The sequence below is a fragment of the Carassius gibelio genome, chromosome B4, assembly GCF_023724105.1.
Source record: "Carassius gibelio isolate Cgi1373 ecotype wild population from Czech Republic chromosome B4, carGib1.2-hapl.c, whole genome shotgun sequence".
NCBI lineage: Eukaryota > Metazoa > Chordata > Actinopteri > Cypriniformes > Cyprinidae > Carassius > Carassius gibelio.
Window position 1 is genome coordinate 18,042,669 of NC_068399.1, and position 24,172 is coordinate 18,066,840.

The 24,172-nt window shown below is 36.9% G+C and overlaps 1 protein-coding gene across 1 annotated transcript in view; it reads right to left on the minus strand.

Annotated features, from left to right (window-relative positions):
- Positions 1-24,172, minus strand: part of col7a1l (collagen type VII alpha 1-like) — a 65,094-nt gene that overhangs the window by 40,592 nt on the left and 330 nt on the right. The window contains exons 2-19 of the mRNA XM_052554597.1: positions 18,981-19,204; positions 12,886-13,066; positions 12,553-12,712; positions 9,072-9,165; positions 8,154-8,327; positions 7,222-7,385; positions 6,944-7,073; positions 6,716-6,832; positions 6,474-6,629; positions 5,082-5,198; positions 4,844-4,990; positions 4,502-4,621; positions 2,424-2,582; positions 2,199-2,312; positions 1,882-2,031; positions 873-1,010; positions 642-788; positions 432-551 (exon numbers count right to left, since the gene is read on the minus strand). Coding sequence (XP_052410557.1) covers positions 432-551; positions 642-788; positions 873-1,010; positions 1,882-2,031; positions 2,199-2,312; positions 2,424-2,582; positions 4,502-4,621; positions 4,844-4,990; positions 5,082-5,198; positions 6,474-6,629; positions 6,716-6,832; positions 6,944-7,073; positions 7,222-7,385; positions 8,154-8,327; positions 9,072-9,165; positions 12,553-12,712; positions 12,886-13,066; positions 18,981-19,056 — 2,464 coding nt within the window. The 5' untranslated portion in view covers positions 19,057-19,204. The remainder of the gene's footprint in view (positions 1-431; positions 552-641; positions 789-872; positions 1,011-1,881; positions 2,032-2,198; positions 2,313-2,423; positions 2,583-4,501; positions 4,622-4,843; positions 4,991-5,081; positions 5,199-6,473; positions 6,630-6,715; positions 6,833-6,943; positions 7,074-7,221; positions 7,386-8,153; positions 8,328-9,071; positions 9,166-12,552; positions 12,713-12,885; positions 13,067-18,980; positions 19,205-24,172) is intronic.

Consider the following 24,172-nt stretch of genomic DNA (forward strand, 5'->3'; position numbering starts at 1 on the left):
TCGTGCTCATGCAAAGCACACCCTCATTAGAAGACCCTGCTGACGTCATCAAGATAACATGAATGAATCACAGATCTCTTCATGACCTTATCTACGCTGTCTATTCTCTTTTCTCATGTCTTGTATATCAGACAAAAACGGCTTTTGTGAGAAGGACTCTTATTACAAGAGCTTATCTGAAATGAGTTTTCCCCTGCTATCTAGCAACACTCATTAACAAATAAAAGGTTCTAAACCATCTGCGCAGTGCTAGAGCCTAAAGCCAAGTATCAGCTAGGTTAATCTACTGTAATAAAATAACATGATGTATAAATAATCTATTAATTTCTTAATTTATTTTGGCATATCTCTGTTACCATTATATATCATTTCTATAGATAAATGTATATGCACATTCATATGTGTAAATCAGTTTTTTTAATGCTTCTGACCTGATATATGTCTCCAGGACAGCAGGTAGCCAGACGCTCCAGTAACACTGGTCCAGTTCAGTACAGTACTGTTATCGGTGGTGTTCAGAGCACTGAATCCAGTCACCTTGGGCAGATCCACTGTAACCCAACAGCAACATTGACTCAAATACTTATTGTTGTCCATTTACATGAAAACAAGCGAGTTGAAATATTAAAAGCAACACTTACATGTGCGGGCCGTCACCATCACTGGACTTCCCTCTTTGCTTCTGGCCACTGCAGAGACCTGGATCTTGTATGCAGAACTGGCAGGCAGATCGGTGATGGTGAAGGACGTGGTAGAAGAAGATACAACCTCACTCTTTTTTTCTCCACCTGAGAGAAGAACACAGAGATGATGGATGGATCGTAATCAAGTGTTTGTTGTAATGGGGTGTAATGAGGACTGATGGTACCCACCATGGAAAGGGCTCCAAGTGATCTTGTACCCAGTGACCCCTGGGGTTTTCTTCCAGGCCAGTTTGAATGAGCTGGCACCAATGTCCACAACCTTTACCTCCCGAACTGTCTCAATCAGCTCAGAGTCTGTCAAAGAGGCTGCAAATGCATAATACAGAGAACATGACTCTTGAGGAATTATAATCCACTATGCATGGCATATTCAAATCAAAACTGGTTAAATAAATAATGGCATGGCATTCCATTTTTATACAGTGTTTGCTTAAGTGCAATGCAGCCACAATTGTTGTCTGCGAAACTGTGAAGACGTGAAAAGAGCCAAGATTTGTTGGTACAGCTTTTCTACAGTGTAAACCACACAACATAAAACACTTTGGAAGACTTAGATCAACACAGACAACAACACAAGGACCAGTGTGAAGAGGCCGTAAGTGTGAAAAGGTGAAATAAGTGAAAATAAGAGTGTATTAAAGGAATATTCTAATAGCTGGGTTTTGATGTGTTAATTATTACAGAAAAAACTCTCACTAGTCCTTTGTTTTCTTAAAAAAAAATGGGTATGGTGATGCACTTACAATGGAAGTGAATGGGACCAATATTTGGAGGAAATGTGAATGTTATAATTGTATAAAAGCACACGTTTTTTCTGTTAAAACGTGTGTGCTCAGATGTTAAGCTGTTTTATAACTGTTTTAAGGGTTTTAGGTTTACAGAGTTAATTTCTCATGGAAAGGAAGACATAACTTTATACCTAAAATATTAGTGATTTTTCACACTATAATCATGTTAACACATTTTTTTATGTCTGTACTATTGAAATGGTGAGTATTCTAATGTTTACAAATTGGCTCCATTGTAAGTGTTTCAGTGTTTGCTTTTTTTTTAAAGAAAAGGTGAGACAAGTTGACATTATTTTTGTATTAATCAACATTATGTCACACCAGTTGAGCTTAACTTGTAATAAACTCTTGAGACAGAAGGACACAGTTAACACATCCAGAAACAGTACCTGTTTGCTGTGAGAGAGTGATTTCTGGTCCTTCTGTGTTGCTGTAGAGAGCGTGAATGCTGACAGAATGAAGGGTTTGTGGCTGAAGACCAGTGATGCTGTGTTGTAAAGTGCTGCGGTCAAGATACTGACTCTGAGGACTCACAAATTCTGGGAAAGAACATCAACATTGTCAAACCTGGACTTGGAATATATCACAGTTTAATGGGCCTTATTAACGAGATAAACGAGACAGATTGAATAGAAAATACAAAGTTTTATCACGATATTTTGTAGTATAGGGCTTTAAAAAGTACAAAAAGTGCCACTTGTTTCACCTGAACTCCAGGTGAGTTTGTACTCCGTGGCCCCCACAATGGGACTCCATTCCACATCGATGGACGAGCTGGTGTATGACGTCACTTTAAAATTTGAGACATATCCGAGAGGCGCTGGGGAGCAGAATTTAGGACATGAGACCCAACCAACAAGCACCAATATATAAATAATCACTGTCAGAATGTGTTTATCAAGGAAACATGACAAGGTGTCGAGTCACTCACAGGTCCTGAATGTAGCGGGGATGCCCGGACCAACCAAAGAACCAAAGAGAACGTAAAGGGAAATCACATACTCTGTGTCATGGACCAGATTCTTCAAAACATACTCAGTAGTGCTGCCATTCAGAGCCAACTGTCTGGGCCGATCTCTCCCTAAGAACTCTTCACATACACAAACACACAAATGAATATATATACATGTAAATAGCTAAAAAAGTTTTATATATCACATATATATATATATATATATATATATATATATATATATATATATATATATATATATATATTACTGTATGTTGAAGAAACATGCAGATGGTTGCTCTGAGCACAACAAATATCAGATGAAGCGAGTTGTACTGTTTTTATCTAGTTTTAACTAATATTTGATATGTCCATCTTTTGCAGCAATTCCAGCAGCACATCTCTCTGGCTTAATGTGGATATATTTCCTGAGAACTTCAACACTAATGTAATCCCATGCATTCTGCAACTCAAGCCAAAGGCTTTCCTTTGAATTTCCAATAGATCTGTCCAGTTTAATTTCCAACTCGCCCCAAATTTGCTCAATGGGCTTGAGGTCTGGACTTTGAGGGTCCAGTCCATCATCATTTTCAGTGTTCCAGCAGATTCCTTCCTTCACTGGTAGTTCCAGAAATTGTTTGTTTTATGAGTATTGCCTTTTAAATATGCCTTAAATAATTGTTATAATAGTTTTGGCCACCAACTGTATATCATATAATATACATTTACAGTATATTATTATTATTTTTTTTTATCACATATATTTTGTACATTCTTTAATATATACTATAATATTTTGTTTTAAATTTTATTTAATATGTATATTAATTATAGTTTTTTGCTGATATATAAATGACAAACATCTTTTAAATAATGATAATGTGTTTGTGTGTATGGATCCACATTTTATTCTAGTAATATTAATATTTTTATGTGTTATACTGATATATTTTAGCAAATAATAATAAAAATAAAGTTGCATATTTTATTTATTTTATTGCCGAGCAGATGAGTCCTTAGCCATATTCAAGAATCGGCTAAAATTTCTTTTTTATTTGACCCTTGAACTCTAGCACTCTTTATCCTAATTCAATTCTTTAAAAAAAAAAAACTTTCCCATTTAGACCTGCTCTCCATTAATTTACTAACTGCTTGTTTTCTTAAAAAACGCTATTCTTCTATAATCTTTTTGCACTTTATCTATCCGTTTTCTTTTTATTTATCATAAAATAAAAGCCCTTGCTATGTGTACTGCGTTAAGCTAACTGAGACTTGTTATAGCAAGTTATATATTGTTATATATATCATTGCTCTTATGTTGATTTTGATTGCTTTAATTGTCCTCAATTGTAAGTCGCTTTGGATAAAAGTGTCTGCTAAATGAATAAATGTAAATGTACAAGCATATGTATATATGTGTATATATATATATATATATATATATTTATATATACACATACATACACAGATACACACACAAACATATCAACTTTTATAAGTAAAATATATAATTTATAATAAAAATAAATCTTACTTTCATGTTTCAAGACTTTTTTTTAAATACTAAACACCTAACCTCTAATTTGGTCTTCCTCTCTCCCTCCGTTTCGTTCTCCTTTCTCCATAAACTCATCCTCAGACTCATCTATATGTATGTGTCAGAGTGTGTGGTATGAGTCACAGAGCTCTCCTTCATCAGAATGTTCTTCCAGGTCGTTCTTTTAAAGCAGATGCCCGCAGCCCATCACAGTGACAGAAAGGAGTCACTTTCAAAGACCCTTCTTTCGGAGGCGCTCTGAGGTGCCATCGATTCATTTCTCTCACACAGAGCCCCAAACGTACGAACACACACACAAGCCAATTCTCTTAAACGCACAGATAAAGTTGACGGCATGAGTCATGAGGCGGCACCAACCTGTCGCTTCCATGAAAAAAGGACTATAAATCAGAAAGAGAGAGGAAATGGAAAGGGAAACAGACTACAAAGTGAAACTGGAAAGTGGAGAACGGCCAAATGCAGGACAAGGAGATGAATAACAGGGTACTTATATAGGTACCTGCAGTAGGGCCCCAGGCCAATCTGTAGCCTGTGGCTCCAGGTACAGCGTTCCATGAGGTAACAGCGCTGCTAGTGCTCACCGCAGACGCTCTCAGGGTCTGTACTGCACTGCTTTCCACTGAGACAGAGAGAGAGAGCATCAGCATCTGCATACGTGGCGTGGTTTGCTAGTAGTATTGTAGCTTCTCACACTCAGCCTGCATTATTTTTAATGTCTAGATGAGATAAATAACATATATTGAAATCCTGGTTCCATTGTGTTGGCTCCATCTAGTTGTTTTGGAAAGCAAGCATGTGTCCTGTGTGAACGGCCCCTTAGAGTTCACCTTTTAGTACTCACATGTTTTAGCTTTGGCAGAGGTAACAGGTCCTTCAGTGTCCACAAAGATGGGGTTGATAGTGATGGTGTACTCCGTGCCAGCATGCAGGCCCTGCACCATGTAGAAATTAAAGTTGTCTCCCAGGTTCACGTTTTCTATGTGGCCCTCTGCGGAAATATGGAAGCATAGGGATATGCACGCACATGCATGTTTTTAAATAGGTCGCATTTAATACTTAAGCAGCTCAGCGCTTGTTACCTGATGATGACCAGGTGAGTCTGTATCCTGTGGCGCCTCTGACAGAAGACCAGCGGGCCTGAACGGTGTCTGTTGTGGCGTTCTGCACCAGCAGCTTATCAACTGGCACCAGTTTCACTGCAACACACAGAGAAGGGTAACGTTTTTAATAGGATGGTAATGCAAGCTGAACCGAAAATAAAGAAAGAAATAAAACACAAGAGGGCCTTTTATATTTTATGTTAAAGGTTTCTTCATGAAGATGTGTTATACTGCCATCTAGTGTTTAAACCAATAATACACACAATAATTACAAGCCAAACAATTTAAAACAAAAATCTTCAATTATTATTATTATTATTATTATTATTATTATCATCATCATCAATAATGATTTTAATAAATGGTAATATCATTACAATTATAATAATAATAAACTACGTATAATAATAATAATTATTATAATAATAACAACAATTCTTATTATTATTCCCAAACCATACAGTACTGAAGCACAACATTAAAACACCTTTAATCCTCTCTCTTTGTGTCATTTTTATTTTGTTTATGCTCTGGATATTATATCTCATGTTTATATATACTTAATTTATATTTTATGTATTTGTGCATGCCTATTTACTCAAGCTCACTAGCACTCCCTTTGTTCAAATCTGTTTAAATATTTTTTACATATGTTGAATGTGTTACACAATGTGTGTACAATTACGCTTAAATATTGAAATTGTGATTTTATGTGCTGTCTCCTAACTTTCTCAAATTGCTATAACAGTTTTTACAGCGGACCCTACGGGCCGACACTGTATATATTTATAATTATAATATACATATGTGTGTGAATAATATGCTGTTTTATCCTTAAGGATTTGTGACAAAGTGACAAAGTGACATGACATACAGCCAAGTATGGTGACCCATACTCAGAATTCATGCTCTGCATTTAACCCATCCAAAGTGCACACACACCGCAGTGAACACACACACAAGGGCACCTAAGATGTGGTATTGCCGGCCTGAGACTCAAACCCACAACCCTAGGGTTAGGAGTCAAACTCTCTAACCACTAGGCCACGACTTCCCCCTTTGTTGATATTTTGTAAACAAAATATCAACAAAAAACTATCATGTGTGTATATGAAGTGGGCATGAAATAGGAAGTCTAAATTTTAGTTTTTTAGACAAGCACCATTGCACAAACCTTGTTAGACTACCATATTTAAGTACCTAATACCTTGATGGTACAGAGATATGATGATTATTCAGTGCTGTGGTACAGTACATAAAGTTTCCAATGCCATCACTATGGTACTGTATTATTATGAAGGGCAGATTTTGTACACGAGGCATTAAGATGAAACGATACTATAAAAGGAACCAAACAGATGACAGACTTACAAGTTTTCCCGGTGACAGATACAGTCTCACTGAGGCCCTCTGGGTAGATGGCGTAGATATCAACTGTGTACTCCTTGTCCTCTTCTAAAGTGTCGATCACGTGAGAAGAGGCGTCCCCCGACAGTCTCTGATCATAAATGAGGCCGGGCCTGTCCGCTGAGAACAAATGAAGGAATTTCTTAAAAAAACAACATCTTTAAAATATCTCATATTCTGTCTCAGAGTGTGCATTGATTTCTCACTTCTTGGAACAGAAATTTTATATGTATCCACTTTTCCAAGCGAAGGCGTCCATCCCAGACGTAAAGAGTACAGTCCCTCTTCAATCACACGGAAGTTGGAAACCGGTGGCAGAACAGCTGAAACGAAAGCACATGCACGCTGGGACACTGCATTGGGAAAGCTTGCATACAAATAAATCATTCATCACGCTTAGAGACATTTTTTAGTGTGTAAATTTCAAAACGCACTGGTTTCTGTGGTAATATTGGCAGATTCTCCAATGCGTCCGGGATAGATGGCATGTAAAGTGAGGGAGTACTCAGTCTTAGGACTTAACCCGGTTACTGGAGCACTACTAATATCTCCCTTCAGATCAATCTGAGAGACAAAAACAAAAGAATATATTCTGAACAGACCACACTTGAAAATACACAGAAAACATATTAGCTTATTGCCACAAAGAAAACTGGTCCATCTGCTGTGCTCCGCTGCATGGGGTGTATATATGCACAGGTGACTGTCTCACCTGTCTCTGCTGTGCCGGGAGCAGATGGCCCTTTGGAGACACAGGGGTGATGAGCAGCCTGTAGCCGGTAACGTCTCCTGTGGCCTGACTCCAGGTCAGCTGCAGAGAGCTGTAACTCAGCTCGCTCACTTGCAGATCTTTAGGTCCTACTATCCTCTCCACCGCTACAGCAGACAGAACAGCACACAGGATAAGACAGAATTAGCTATTCACTGAGCACCGTTGCTGCCTGATATATTATCAGACAATATTTTCCCATTTCTAATCCTAGTCAATTACGTATCTGTGGAATTATGGAAATTATTTAACAATTTGTAAAAACGACAGGTCACTTGGGTGAATCTATTATGCATTTATGCACACATTAATTTCAGAAATGGAATGCAATTTGATTTAACATTGTTGTATTTAAAACAATCAAACAAAGAAAAACTGTGTGCATTTTACTCAAAATAAACCAGAGTAACACTTTACTTAAAGGCATTATGTATAATGGATTATAAAGGGTTAGTTAATGGTATAATGCATTATAATTATTCGTAAATGTGCATTGCAATTTATAATATCTTTATATAAATAATTATAACCAAATTTAAAATGCATAGTGTAACAATAAATTGATAAGTGTTATAATGTAATAACTGCGTTACAGTTATTCATGATCTTGTGCAATGCATTATACAGTGCTTTCTTTACAAGGTAAAATTATTGCATTATAACTACTTTTTAACAGATATTAAACATCAAAGCTTTAAGTAAAGTGTTCTCCCATTTATTTGTATGGTATCTTCAGAAAAGCTTGTCTAATGGAGCAAAAGTATCCAAGGAGGTGAGAGTTTAGAGAAGCTGAACTGTAATGACTGCAACTAAAACCTTTGGTTACAATCAAGATATGTTTCGTTTTTCATTAGCAAAACGTTTAGTGGTTTTACCTGCTGGCTTTTGCTTAACAGGTCGGGGGGGTTCTGAAGCAGTGAAGCAGATGCGACGAGACAGTTTGGGCAGAAGGTTCTCCGGGAAGGAGAAATCTGGGCTGAGCAGCAGATGTTCCTCATGGGGCTCTGTGACGATTTTTCTCATCTCAGCCTGATTGGCGTTCCTCACCCCTGACGGACACACAACACCAGCCAAAATAACACCGATTCTACACAGTTTGCCATCATCATTTTTATATATTATGCAAACAGGGCGTGTTGCAGGCCAAACTCAATCCTTCATCTCCCATATGAGCACCACTACTATTCATTAACCACTATGTCAAAACTTTATTTTAAAATAGTTATAACACGGAGGCTGTGTGCGTTTGTGTGTGTGTATAGAAATGAGAAATGTCTCAGGCCTGCTGAAGTGTTATCAGACAGTGGATCAGCTGTTAAGTGATGATGGGAGAACGTCACGGCATGTCACGCTGCTGTACATGTGTCTCAAAGATGTGTCAGACGGCCTGATATATTCACATCTCTCTGGGAAAACTGATTAGAAAGGCAGGACATGGTGTCAGTGTGTGTGAGTGTGTTTGTGTGTGTGATGAAGGGGGACAAGGAGGAATGGGTTTGATGAAAAATTACAGCAATTAGTCGGCCACCGGGTAATGAGGCATAATTATTTCAGCACTCTGGGCGTCAAAACAGAAAGAGTGTGAAAAAAGTCGAGGAAACAAGGCTGACACACACAAACATACACTTGTTTTATGTCTTGCCTTGTTCACCAATATAACCCTTCAGTGTAAATCACTGTGCTATAGTTACTCTGAGCCACACGTCAAAACATGAGAGAGTACAAACAGATGCGTCTGACCATTCAAACTACAACACAAACACTTGTGACATGAATAGAAAGTTTCAACTCACCCACAGCAAACAGGGAAATCCCACTATCTGTTACAGCTTTAGCTGGACTGTCCACCGGATCATCTGATTGGCCATTAGTGATCAGAACAGCAATCTGAGGCCAAAATAAGAGAAAGAAAAACATAAAGTGATGCTTTAGTGATCCTTTCCCAACATGCAAAAGGGTGAATCTAACAATCAAATATGAGCTTACAGGTGCATCTAAAAAAAATTAGAATATCATGGAAAAGTTCTTTATTTTTCGTAATTGAATTTAAAAAAGCACACTTTCTTATATTCTAGATTCATTGCACACAAACTGAAATATTTCAAGAGCTTTTTGTTTTAATTCTTATGGTTATGACTTACAGCGTAGCAAAATGAAAAATTCTCAGTATCTCAAAAAATTTGAATATTGTCTCAAATATCAATCAATAAAAATAAATAAAAATTACAAAACAGAAATGTTCAGGATCTCCGAAGCAGGTTTAATCATGCACTCAATACTTAGTAGGGGCTCCTTTTATAAAAATTACTGCTCCATTAATTTCTATGAATATATTTTGATACAGCACTCTTTGAACACCCAGCCCTTTCAGCAATGACCTTCTGTGGATTCTCCTCCTTGTGGAGGGTGTTGATGATTGTCATCTGGAGAACTGTCATGTCAGTAGTCTTTCCCATAATTGTGGTAAATGATGTTCTAAACTAGCCCAAGAGCTACCCAGTATTTATATTCAAAATTAATCAAACTAATCAAGCTCAAAATGGAGTTTTCTAATTTTTATATTTTTTCCCCCCTAAGCTATAAGTCGTAACCATCAGAATAAAAAAATAAAATAAAAAAACACTCTTAAAATATTTCAGTTTGTGTGCAATGATTTAAGAATATAAGAAAGTTTGCATTTTCTAATTAAATTACAAAAAATAAAGACCTTTTCAATGGTAGTCAAATTTTTTCAGATGCACCTGTATTCAGTTCAATTCAATTCAAGTTTATTTGTATAGCGCTTATTACGATACAAATCATTACAAAGCAACTTTACAGAAAATTACATTTCTACAGTATTTAGTAGTAGCTTATTAGTGGTGACTGTCAGGTTGTGTGCATATGACAGGATTTTTCAGAAAAATGTATACAAGACGTAGTCAGCCAGACGATGAACATTGACTGTATCATATAATAATTGCTGTTAATACACTTGTAGCGATATTTGTTCATTCTGTTTGTTGATTCAGGGTCAGCATCATCTCTTCTCAGGTGTTCTCATTTTTAGTTAAAATTGTCACAATGCAAAAAAAAAAAAAAAGGTTAATGGTCCTTAAAATTAGCTTTCTTTTTGTCTAATGTCTTAATACTGGGGGAAAGACTACATTTAATGAACTGGACATACAGTATCAACCACAGAAATACAAAGACACTTTTAGAGCAAAAATAAAGACTGCAAAATAAAGTTAACAGAAAAAACATTACCGTTTTGCATTGTGACATTTTCAGGACAATCAGGCTTTTTTTTTTAACCCTAATTTTAGTAACAAAAATGCATCAACACTTACTTTTGCTATTGCTATTATTTTCAACAATCATTTTCAAATTAGTGTTACTGTAATATATTACCATAATGCATTACAGTAATCTGAGAGGTGAAATATGCTTTTATGTCATGAAAAATATAATGTAAAAATAATTATGGTCACACTTTATTTTAGGGTCCAATTCTCACTATTTACTAACCATTAACTATGACTTTTGCCTCAATTAACTCATTATTTGCTGCTTATTAATAGTTTATAAGATAGTTGTTAAGTTTAGGGTATTGGGTAGGATTAGGGATGTCATGCGTTATATGTACTTTATAAGCACTAATGAACAGCCAATTTGTTAATAATAGACATGCTAATAAACAACTAGTTATTGCTGTGAATTGGACCCTATACTAAAGTGTTACCATAATTATAATAAAAAAAACTGAAAACAGCAAAAAAAAAATTTTCCTTTTGATTTTTGGTGTGAAATATGATTGGGACTTTTTCTTGTCAGCTTTCATATAATCCACCCAAAAGTGTGAATTTTTATTAGAGGACTCAATCTGCCATTAAGAGCATCACGCTGATACTGATGCCCTTGAAAGCACACAGCATGAATTATCATCTCTTTGCATACATAATTCCCCAACCGCAGCAGATCCAAACCTGCAAAGTCGCTTACACTTACAAATGAGTATTCTGAAAAGGAAACATCTCCTGGGTCACCTAAAGTTCACCAGCATTGGTCGCGCTGCATCTGGCTTCATCTTTATGCACTCTACGCTAGCGTGCCATTACAGTGTATGTACAGTATTTGATGAGAGGTTTAATAAAAGGTGAAATCTCTGCAGTTTATTATAAACGCACGCTCATTTCTTCACGCAGGTGCTCTACGGCAAGACCAGCAGCTGTGTGCGGTTTGGAATCCTAATCGAGACCTAAATTAGGATGGGTGGGACACTGCGGAGCAGAGTGTGTGCACTGCAGCGCAGGACGTGATGTCCTGACAGAACCAATGGAGTGATTGCAGGTGCAGCTCTTTGAGATATATAATTAGAAGGTTGTTCTGTGTATATGTGATAGGATGTTTTTATTTGGAAATGTAGCATTTCAATACTTTTGCTGCAGTTTTAAAAATGTACAGATATCACTGAGATTCAGTATCGAGGGGCAAATAAAACCATACGAGCAGTTTACATTCATGCATCGTGATGCTAGGTGCACTATTTATTGACCTCTATGCTTCCATGAAGAACCTTTAACATCCATGAACTCTTTCTATTCAACAAAGGGCCCTTTATACATTCTTAACACGAAAGGTTCTTTATTGGCATCTATAGTTTCATGAAGAACCTTAACATCCATGGAACCTTTCCAATCCACAAAATTATTCTTTATGGTGAAAAAAATGTTCTTCAGACTACTGAAATGTAAAAATGGTTCTTTTAGGAACTGTTCTCTGAGAGGTTCTTTAGAGAACCAAAATGGTTCTTCTATATGGCATGGCATCTACTTTTGGAAATGTAATTTTTAAGGGTATAGTGGGAAAAGGCTCTTTAGATTTGAAAATTGTTCTTTTAAGAACAGTTCACTGAAAGGGAACCAAAAATTGCTCTTCTATGGAATTACTCCCTTTTGGAATCTTTATTTTTAAGCGTGTAGCCCTGACCACTGATTGGCTGTGATCATGTCATATCGTGCAGAAAATTGTGGTCAGTGTGGACAAACTGATTGTCGTGTTAAGGCGCTTAAAATTTGAGGTAAATATGCAATGTCACATAAAAGCCATTTTAAAATCTCTCTGTTGTGCCTCTAACATGGGTTTTGTTGGTTGTGAACTTGTCTTTTGTATTTATGAAGTACTTATAATGCAGCATCTGTGCCAACTTTGCAGTTTAAAGTGGGTCTTTTTCTCTCACAGTTGGGTAAAGCATGAAAAAGGTGTTTTGAAGTGATTGTGATTGAAGTATCACACCTTTGGGGCGTTGTCTCTGATGATAGAAGGACTGAACACAGACTCAACCAGGAATTCCAATGCCAAGCCGGTGCGGCTGTTGCCTCCCTCATAGGGCACCTCCTCAATTGCTCTCAGCACTTCCTCCACAGTCGAATAATCCGTCAGAGCTATACGCATCCTAAACAAGGACCGATGCATGGAGTATTCAAGCAGTCAGTTTGTACTAACTGAGGTCAGGAATATACATATTATAGATTATAGTGTTTTATTCTTTCATAATCATTTTCATAGCAGAAATCATCTCTCCAATGTGCAAACACTAACCCGCCTCAGTATGTACAGTAAACTGACCTGGGCAAGTCTGAATAAACAGTCACTCCAAAGCGAATGCCTTCCTGTCCAACCACACTTCCCTGGAAGGCTCGGATGAAGTGTGCTATGAACTCCTTGATCTGCTGGAAGCTGGTGGGACCCACTGACCAGGAATCATCCACCAGGAACACAATATCAGCAGGCATGGCTGTACGACATACTGAAAAACAAAAGATTATCTTTTATCATCTTATTTTACCATGGCTTTATAAATACAATTGTTCTAATAAGATGGTTAATATTTCATATTGAGAAAGTTCTAATTCAGGGGGATTGGACACGTACACACCACAGAAAGCTGAATTGGTTTGACAGCAAGATGAACTTCAGAATTATAAATCATAGAATATAAATAAACACAATAGGGGTATTTCATTAGTGCAGCAAAAAGCCTTGTCTATTACAAATCTCTTAAAAAAAAAAAAAACGACTATTTCTGTTACGTTAGAGAATTCTTCAAATTAATTTAATAATTTATTAATTTGTTTGAATTTATAAATAAATTATATTCATTAAAGAAAACAAATGAATTAATTTAAATAATATTTAAATCAAATATATTATTGTTATTAGGTAACCTCTGAAAAAATGAATAAATTTGAATATGTCAATTAAAAATTATATAGCTAATAATATCCAGCACGTTTTGCATATAGTAATATATATAGTACAATATGGTTCAACTTGTTAACATAATTACTAATTACATGTAATGACATTATTCAACATGAAATAACAATGAAAATACTTCCAAAATATTTATTAATCTCAGTTAATGTACATTTTTCGACATTTACTAGTACATTATTAAAATCAAAATTTGTATCTGTTAAAATTATTTAATAGACCTGAGCTAACATGTAACAATGAACAGTACATTGCAAATTTTTTACATTTACATTTTATTTTTTACTAACGTTACACTGTCACAAATGTATTCCACATTGTTAGTTAATGTTATTGCATTAACTAAAGTGTTATCACAATTATTTAAATTAAACTACTCTCAAAAATCAATCAAACATGAATTTTCCTGATTTTATTTTAGTTATGCTTAATATTAAATTAAATTCCACTTTTGCATCATATTTCAGTAAAATTCAGGAACTGAGCTGACTTGACATTCTTAGTTAAATTTTGAATCTTCTATTTCGAAGAGTGCAACCTCATTCTTATCAAGGCTTTCTTCTTCACACTCAACAACAATGTTCTTGGCCACCATTAGATGGCAGTGCAGACTCAGAGAAAATATAGATTTTAAGAGCTGGTAGATTTATGCCAAGTGACCTGCACTTTAGAAACCACATTAAACAGGAACAGAATAAGTCCTGATCAGAAGAAAAGTAAAAGCTTCTTTTCTGGTCATGTGCATCCTTAAACTGCATCCAAATATTCATTTATTTCTGTCTTTGATTGGTGCAAATGTGGCCTCGGTCATGAGGTGATTGCACAATCACTGTGAAACTTGTAATGGCTGGCACTAAGTGGACTGCAGATGTCCTCTGAATCAAATAACTCTCCAAAGATGAGCTGTTTTAGGCAGGAGCTAATCAGTTCTACTGTAGATTAGACTTGATAGCAGCGGACAATGTACGGCCAGATCTCACAGATGAGAGAACGTAGTTTCACACACCCACACCTGAAATACACCAAACCGTAGAAGACAAGTACATCCCAAGCTTTTCAGCACAGCTCAAACTCACTCTCAGAAGAATGCTTTGAAATGTTCTTTTTTTTTTTGTTCAACCATCACAAGATGACAGACGCTATTACAGAATCAAAACACAATAGAGCTCTGGAAACAAAAGTATATGCATTAAACAGCACAATGTTATTGATCCTCTGGCAGGAACTACATAAAAAGTTCAGTCTCATTTCAGGAAAAGCTGCGGCACAGAGTTGGGAAAATCTGTGTCACCTATATCAGAAGGGAACAAACACTATGGGCTTTAGTGATTTATCGCTCATATACAGCATTCTAAGCGAGAAAACTGCTTTCATGCAATAGGGAAGTTCATCAAAAGCAAACTTTAACAGTCCAGTGAGGATACTCTCTGCAGGCAATGCTGAGGGTCTAGAGGCATTCAACCAGTGGCAGAGATATGAGGACAGACGGAATGGAAAGATCTGTATTTGGCAGCTGTTCTCTCAGTCCGAGCATCTTAATTCAGGGGTGAACACTGCATTCAGAATGCCCTTCAACCTTCTATATATACATGTTACAAAATGACAGGATGGTCAATGGAAACCAAATTTATCAACCCACTAAGGGCTGGATTCAAAATCACACTGAAAATCATTGGTTATTCATGATCCTGATGAGATGGTGGATAGTTTTCCTAGGAGATCTTCTCCCAGACCCAGATCAGGGCATCAGAGAGCTCGTGGCAGTGCACTGGGTAGTAAATAGTTACATGTCATCTGGATTACGTAATCAGATTCCAAACATTAAATGCTTGTAATTAGATTTGATTACATTTCAAAATACTTGGAAATCAGACTACAGTTGCTTTTTATTGATTGCATGGTCACATGTTATTCACCCAAAAGCAATAAATTATTCATAATTAACTGATATTCCCTAAGTCTCCCGTTTTGTTAAACAAACAAACTCCCCACAGTTCCTTCACAAACCCTTGTTTGGGAAATCTTGACACAATGTAATGTTTAATGTACTTGATATTGTTAGTAACAACAAATGTTTGTATTTTTATATTAATATGTTACAAGATAATTCTATTTAAATCAATGGGATTTAAAAAAGTAGTCTAAAAGTAGTCTGATTATATCACCTAAACCTGACTATTATTTGTGTCATATAAGTAACGGACTACAGCTACAAGCAATCTCCCAGCACTGGCTCCTGGACAGTGTGTGGTGCTACTTGGATTAAGGTCTGGGGAGTGTGAGGACCAGTCGATGGCATCAATGCCTTCGTCATCCAGAAACTACCTACACACTCCGGCCACATGAAGCTGGGCATTGTCATGCAGGAACCCAGGGCCCACTGCACCAGTATAAGGGCTGACAGCGGCTCTGAGGATTCCATTCCAGTACCTAACAGCAGTAAGGTTACTGTTGGCTAGCACATGGAGGTCTGTGTGAACCTCCAAGAATATTCCTCTCCAGACCATCACTGACCCACTGCCAAAACAGTGCTGTTGGACGATATTGCAGGCAGCATAACATTCGCCACAGCTTGTGAAGACTCTTTCACGTCTGCCACATGCTCAACATGAGCTTGCTGTCATTTGTGAAGTAAATAGGGCACTATTGGTGGACCTACCAGTTTTGATGTTCACAGTCAAATGCAAGTTAAGCTGGGTTGTGAGCAAAGGTCCCACTACAGGACACCAGGGGATCATGCTAACCTTATGGAGCCTATATCTGACAGTTTGGTCAGAAACATGCACACCAGCAGTCTGCTGGAGGTCAATTTTTAGGTGCTGTTGCACTACACTCTGGTGCTCCTCCTGTTCCTCCTCAAACAAATGAGCAGATGCTGGTCCTACTGCTGGGACTTTGCTCTTTTACAGCCCTGTGCAGCTCTTGTTGTGCTACAGACCATCTCCCAGTATCTCATCCATGCTCTTGAGTCTGTGCTGGAAGACACATAACTCTTCTTGCATCAGCATGTATGAAAGTGCCATCCTGGAGAACCTGGACTGAAGGCACAGCCATTTTTTGGGGATGTACAAAACCATAGTGGATGTTATCGCATGCAAATGTTCAATCCAATAATGCACCGCAATAACGAGTGTGCAACAGATGTGCACTCAACTGCAAGAGAATACCCATAATGCACTGTGAGGGGTTCCCACGTCGCACCAGAAGATGGCACCTGTAGCTGAATAAGCGACTTTGAACAGTATTGGTGTTATACTGTAACAAAATATTCCTTTACTTTTTTTTTTGAGCAGTGTATTTTCTTAGTGTTTATATTCAAACTCAGTCAAAGGGAATTATTTATTATCACTATTCTGCAACAATGCAGCACTGGCACGTCAGGACAGACTCTTCATCGTGTACAGCACGATCACCAGATCATCACAGACCGTGCAGTTATGTGCGTAGAGGATTACACTAAAGTCATCTGCCGCTAGATTAAAATCCTCAGCCTGTGAAGATGATGTGGTTTAACATGGTACAACTTAAAAGAACTCGGTTCAGTGCTGACTCATAAAGTCAGTGAAGAAATAAGGTTATAAAGCAAACATTTACTTAATTTTAAACCATCTGACAGGCCATTACCATGACAACAAGGCCTTGACAGCAATGAAAAGTGACTGCATGTGTATTTACAGTTATAAGGGTTGATTAGCGGGGTTAGATGACTCGTGCTTTTAAAGAAGATTTAACAGGATTTCGACATAAGGCAGGTGCGATAACTGAAAGAGTACAAGGACGGGACCTTGGAAAGTACATTCTTTCCATTTCATAGTCAAGTGTCTGTCACTGCAAACAGCAATTTTGAAGAGGTGTGGAAAATCACAGTGTTTCAGGGCATTAGAGCCTCAGTCCGTAATTGGTCCTGACAGACTACTCTAAAACCATCCTGCGTGAATTCAATATGTTTCACATTCTCGCTCTCTCCCACTCTGTCTCTCTCTCTCTCCCTCACACACACAGTTCAAGGTGAAACATAAACACGCACACACTGATTTCTTTGCAGACGGATCTGTGGTGATGGAAATCAGAGAGGGGTGCAGTGATTTATCTAAAAGGCTCAAACCAAAGGTATCAAGCAGCAGGAGGTGTGCAGATGGGCCGCAGACAGAACCTGCTGACTCAGCAGGACACATGTGGAAAGAACTCTGTGTCCACTTCAACTCCACCTGTACAGTCTCTTCAGGTGTGCAGACAGACACACATGGACATGATTGAAGACGGACTTCCCTATTGCTAAACTTCATGCAACATAAGACATTAGTACGGGTGTGGGGATTCATCAAAAACATTTCTGGGGGCCTTTTCCAGGACAAAAATAGTTCAGAGTGGCGGCAGTAAAAGTAAAATAAAATAAAACGATTTAAAAAGGTAAGCGCTGACATGGAAGTTACTCATTAATTATTCAATTCATTAAATAAAGTAATAAAATGAAAAATAGAAAAAGAAAAACGTCAATAGAGAAAAATCTATTTATCTGATTAATCTGATTAATGATTAATAATTAATCTAATTCAAAATTTAAAAGATAAAATGATCTAACATTGAAGTAATTGATTAATTATTCAAGTGAAAAAAAAATACAATTTGAATAGACAAAAAGCACTGGCATTGAAGTAATCGATTATTCTAATAATTATTATTTTAATAAAAACATTATATTAAAATATGCAATTACAAATACATAATTAAATATAGAGAGTGTGTGTGTGGGGGGGGGGGGTTACAGGATGAACATTTTACAGAATGACATCAGTAAAAGTAACATAAAATAAAATGAAAATGTAATCTTATAAGCACTGATGTGGAAGTAACTGATGATTTATTCAACCAATAAAATTAAATTAAAAAATAATATAATATAAATTGAATAGATAAGCTAATATGTGATTCATTATTCAATTCAACTGATTCAACTACTGTAATAAAATAAAATAATCTAAGGTGTTTCTGTTGTCTAACTTTAGCATACGTACAGTACTGTATTTGTCTGGTCCAACTTATCAACAAGGATCTAGCATATCAACTAATCTACATAGCATTTTAAAAACAATTTGTATGAAATTCTGGAGTAACATTTTTTTAAATGCTAGTCGAAGCAAGAACTAAAGAAAAATAAAAGAATTTACAACATATAATTTTTTCTTCTTGGAAGGTTTCCTTCTTTTTCACCTTTGACTCGAATCCTAGAACAAAAGGTTGTACAGTATATCATTAAGTCTACTGAGTTTAACTAAATTTTAGTTGCTCACCAAATTTACCCACATTTAGTGCTTGGCAAGTTTTCATTTTGGACCCTGCCTGCAACCTTTTCAGAGTGTGACTGATTGAAGGGCGGTATATTGGCAGTTGACTGGGGACTGAAGAGGCCCTATCACATGTAGATAAAGTGTGAGTCAGCAGTCTACCTTCAGCCTCTGCAGTGGCGCTTTGATAGAAGAGAGACAGGGACAAGAGGAAGATCCACATGCCGCAATATCCCATTCTCTCTCTCTCTCGTCCTCCAACTCTCTCTTTCGTTCCCTGTCCTCCCCCTCTTATCTCTCCTCCGGCAGATCCTCTTCTTTGGACTGATGTCTTAAGACGGGCTTGTTCTCCACTTTATTTAGCTGCTACGCTCTCTCCCTTTTATCTGTAAAACAGAGGAAGAGAGATCAGTATCGTCATACATATGCATATACACACATTCAGAATAATCGTTTTGATCTATTCTGTTAGCAGAGTCAGTGTAATCACTGAATCTCGACTGAAAATCGCCTGTGTAATCCGCCACATTTATCCTGTCAGATATGGCTGTGCAGGCCTGCTGAGCGCCGGTTAAGAAATGAATAGCACTTAGATAGAGACAGGTATTATTCAAACAAAAGATAATTGTTTAAGGTTAATAAAGTTCTGTACTGTACGTTGAAGTTCTACCAAAGGGTTTATTCCTCTCAGTGTGTCACATATTTAAATTCAACAGAGGGATCTTCTGTACAATAATAAGGAATAGTTAAGCTTAAAATGATAATTGTATCATCTTTTACACCTTGTTGTTCCAGAACTGGATGGTTTTCTTTCTTTTGTGGAACACATAAAGAGATGCTTAACAGACTGCTTCTTTTCAACGTCATGAATGTGGATAGAAACCTCAGGTTGTCAAGGTCCCAAAAACTAATTAAAACATATCTGAATACTTTTTTCCCTGCAAGGGTACATTTAATTGATGGAAAGCGACAATAGATGCATTTGCAATGTTACAAAACATCTCTATATGAAATAAACAATGAGTTCTAGAAGGAACATGAGAGACTGAAGACTGGAGTAATGGCTGTTGAAAATTCAGCTTTGCTATCAGGAATATTTAAAAAATATAATAAAACAGACTTTTAAATTATAATAATATTTCACAATATGACTATTTTCATTGTATTAAAAACACTTAAATACAGTGTTAGTGAGACCATTAAAACGATTTTAAAAAACGACACTTTCAATGTATGGAAAAGTGCAGCCTAAACATTCTGCTAAACATCTCTGTTTGTGTTCTATGGAACAAAATAAGTCAAACAAGTTTGAAACAAGTAAATAATGACACATTTTATTTTGTTTAGTCAACTGTTACTTTAGCTTAATTGGTAGAGCATTGCGCTATGAAGCGCAAGGTTGGGGTTTCGATTCCCCGGGAACACATGATAAATATTGATATAAAAATTGATATAAAAATGTCTGAATGCACTGTAAGTCGCTTTGGATAATTACAATTTTAATTTAAATTTAAGAGGAAACCAGTGATCACTTATCTGATTCCATATGATAAGGCCACCTATGGGTTGTTTCTGAAAACTGTGGACTATGATTGGAAACCACCTTAAGCATCTAAGGAACAGCATTAATAAAACTGGTTAAATTTGATATATTTATAGATGCCTCTTCACATAGATGCCTTCTGATGCCTGCTGCACATTTTGTGGTGAGACCACAAAATGTTTAACAATACAATGACAGTGACTCGGCACTTTCAGCAGGTTACATCACACAACGTAGTTGACATTGAGGTCAGAGTATCACAACAAACCTGACCTTTGTGAAAGACACCAAGTGTGTAGTTCAACTTAACTGGCTTAGACTACTCATTGACATTCATGTCTGTGTGTGATCCACAGCGTAAGGTGAGAATACTGATCCTGTCATTCAAGTACAGTCATTCTGAGTCAAGAATTCCAGAACAGAACAGCCTTCAGGACAGAAGGTTCTAGAAGTTTTAAAAAGACGGATGAGTTTCCCCTCAAGGACACCAATTCTTTGATGTAACTTGTCCAAAAATCCTTTTGTCTAAAATTCTCTTATCTGAAAGGAAAATTAGGTCTTTACCAATGTATCAAGATATTGCCAATTCTGTCATAATTTGGAAGTAGTCACACAAAAGCACCTTGTAATTTTGACTTTGTATCTCAGAACTATTTTCCAAAATTATTTTTCACAGATAACTATATATGAAATTGTAGCTTTATCATACAATCCTACAAAAGGTTACAATGTGACTGTGTTATAATTGTCACTTAATTTCTCATGATTATGCTTTTATATCTTAATGTAACTTCGTACAGTATATCACACTGTGACTATGTAACAACCGTGACTTTAAATTCAGCTTACTGTCTCAGAATTGTGACTTAATATCTCATAATGTGTCTGTCATAACTGTGACTTCAAATCTCCCAATGTGATTCTTGTGATTGTGACTTTATGTCACAATAGCAAATGCGTTTCTATTGATTGTGAATATCACAATTGAAACATTATTTCTCGTGATTAATATCTCAGAATGTGACTATGTACTGTAACTATATCTCACAGTGCTGTCATAATTGTGAATATTTCTTGCGATTGTGACTTTATGTCACAATAATATCTTTATTTCTTGAGAATGTCACTATCACTGTTGCGACTTTATTTCTTGTGATTAATATCATACAATGTGACTTAACATTCCATAATTCTGACTTAATATCTTACAATGTGACTATAGATCATAACTGTGAATATCTCACATTGTCCTTTTATGCAATAATTTATTATTTAATATCTCACAATATGACTTTGTCTTGTGATTGAGTTATATTGAATAACTGTGATTTTTCATATTTCTGACTCAATATCTCACACTTTGTCACTTTATATGCCATAATTGTTATTTAATAACTCACAATGTGACTTTATGTGTCATATTTCTGATTTAATAACTCAAAATGTCACTTTATATGCAATAATTGTGATTTAATATCTAATAATGTCACTTTATATGTCACAGTTACTTTATTTCTAGTTGTTGTGACAAGAAATATCTCACATTGTGATGATACATCTGTAGATGAGGAGCTGGGAATCCTGGACCAACAGAATACATAACTGAAAACTAAATCTCCAAAGCGTTAATTATGGCTAAATCTCTTCATCCTTTTAAAATCTAAACTAATTTCAAACTGTGAAAGCTCTTGAAGCAAAATCCAGAGGTGTCAGACAGGTGAACAGCTTCCTAGCCAAATAAACGCTGTCATTCCAAATACTGCGCTAACTAACTACACACCATACGGAGTCAATGATCTTGCACAGAGCCGCTGCGGCTTTGTCAGGTTACATCTGTGGGGGATATTACAACTACAGAGTCTCTGCTCAGCCAACAGCCAGCACTGTCAAGCTGTGCAGAAGCCACAGCCATGCTAATGCAATGCTTTACTGCACAACTGCCACTTATAATGTGCAGGGACAAGTCTGACAGTCCACAAAATTAATGCAGCTGCAAGGGTCCGATGACTTTAACAAACTTCTCTTGGGTGCACATGGGAGTCCATAAAGCATTTTTACATAGTGCTAAAACTTTTTATTATGATCACGGACACGTCCATGCAGGTCAGACACCCTCAGCATACAAAATCAGGGAAGAAGGTATGTTTTCCTATCAGATGCAGTGGAACACAGCCAGATTTTTCATCAAGAAATTTCAGGGCCATGAGCTCGACACATACCATTCAAACTCAGTCCTGTTTGAGCATGTAACCTCAAGCACTTCTGTACTGCAGTCAGTTTACCTGACTTTTCATGGACTCCGGTACTCTGGACGGGGCAGATAAGACTTTTTGAAATGCTGCACTTTGGAGGCCTCCGTCTGATTGTGCGATTTATGAATGAACCTGATTGAACAAGCGATAATTCGCATCAACGTAAGGAAGAAAGGAAGGTGCTACCAACATGACTCAAGGGATATTTTTCTGATGCCTGCTGCACAGCAACTTGCATACAGCAAAGTCATGCAGCAAATAATGTAATCTCATAAGCGCAGGCCGACCGGAGAGGTGAGTGTTGTGTACTTAGAAGGATTATGTAAGTACAGGAGCCGACCCAAGCCCCCTTTTTGCTCTCTCCACAAACCCTGCTGTTTGTTAGTCATTTCTGAACACAGCCACTTCGCAGAAGATTATGCCTGCAGCTCTAAATCACACACACACACACACAAAATAATTCTTTAAAGCGTCCAAAAACACACTAGTACACACACAGAGATGGCAATTGTTTAGTCCATGAATGTGATAATAGTGAATGCACTAAGTCAAAAACGAACAAAAAGTTCAAAAGCAGCCGTTCATGAGATAAGCCAGAATTCTTTAAATGTCGCTTCAGCGAAGAAAGATTTTAAGATAGTGGGAGGAACGTCCTCACAAAACATCTATTGTAGTACAAATATCCAAATGCATACTCCCAATATTCACTTGCTCACTATAAAAGCTGGAAAGGATGTTGTTTGCAGAGGCTTATCAGCTGCAGGAAGAGGCAGGCCGCCAGCGTGCAGTAATGAAGTGACTTTATGCGGTTCATCTAAGACATTACGACTAAAGCTGGAGTGCCGCTCGACTTCGAGGGGCGTGTAAAAGCCTGTGCGTGGAAGAAAAAGCTATCAGGCTGGAGACATCACCGACACACTCTACCATTTTGTTCAAGGCTTTTTAGTTGCATTAGCAGGGCTATTGAAGCTGTCGGATGGAGCGGTAAATGGAGTGGAACAGCTTACGGTGGATGGAGTCTACAATTACCTAATCAAACAATGCATTAAATAAATAAATGCATTTGGGTCAAATCATGCTAGCTTTGATCAGTAGATGGTTGAGAAAATGAACATTAAAAGAGCACTTACAGTAGTGGTTCTCAATTGAAGGGTCATGACCCCAAAATGGTCTGTTCTGATTGGTTCGCGGTTAGTAGGGAAACAACAATACTACAATGCTAATATAATTAGGATTGCAACATAAATAGACATAGAAAACATTTCCTACATGGTTGTTGACATCAAAAGTAGTGCGTTCTCTACAAACTCTACAATATTTTAGAATCAATCATATGTTGCCTGGATGAAGCCAAATTAGAAAGATGCCAACATGGACAGGTTGTCTGGCATTGCTTCCTCCTGAAATCTCATGAAAAAAAAAAAAAAAAAACTACACAAGGTAAAAGAAAACATTAAAAACTGATTCTAGGTTTGGTACTGTGTTAAATCGCCAAATGACATTCAAGAATGTCTGGATCATGAAATAAAACTAGTTGAGAACCACTCTGAGAAAACGGC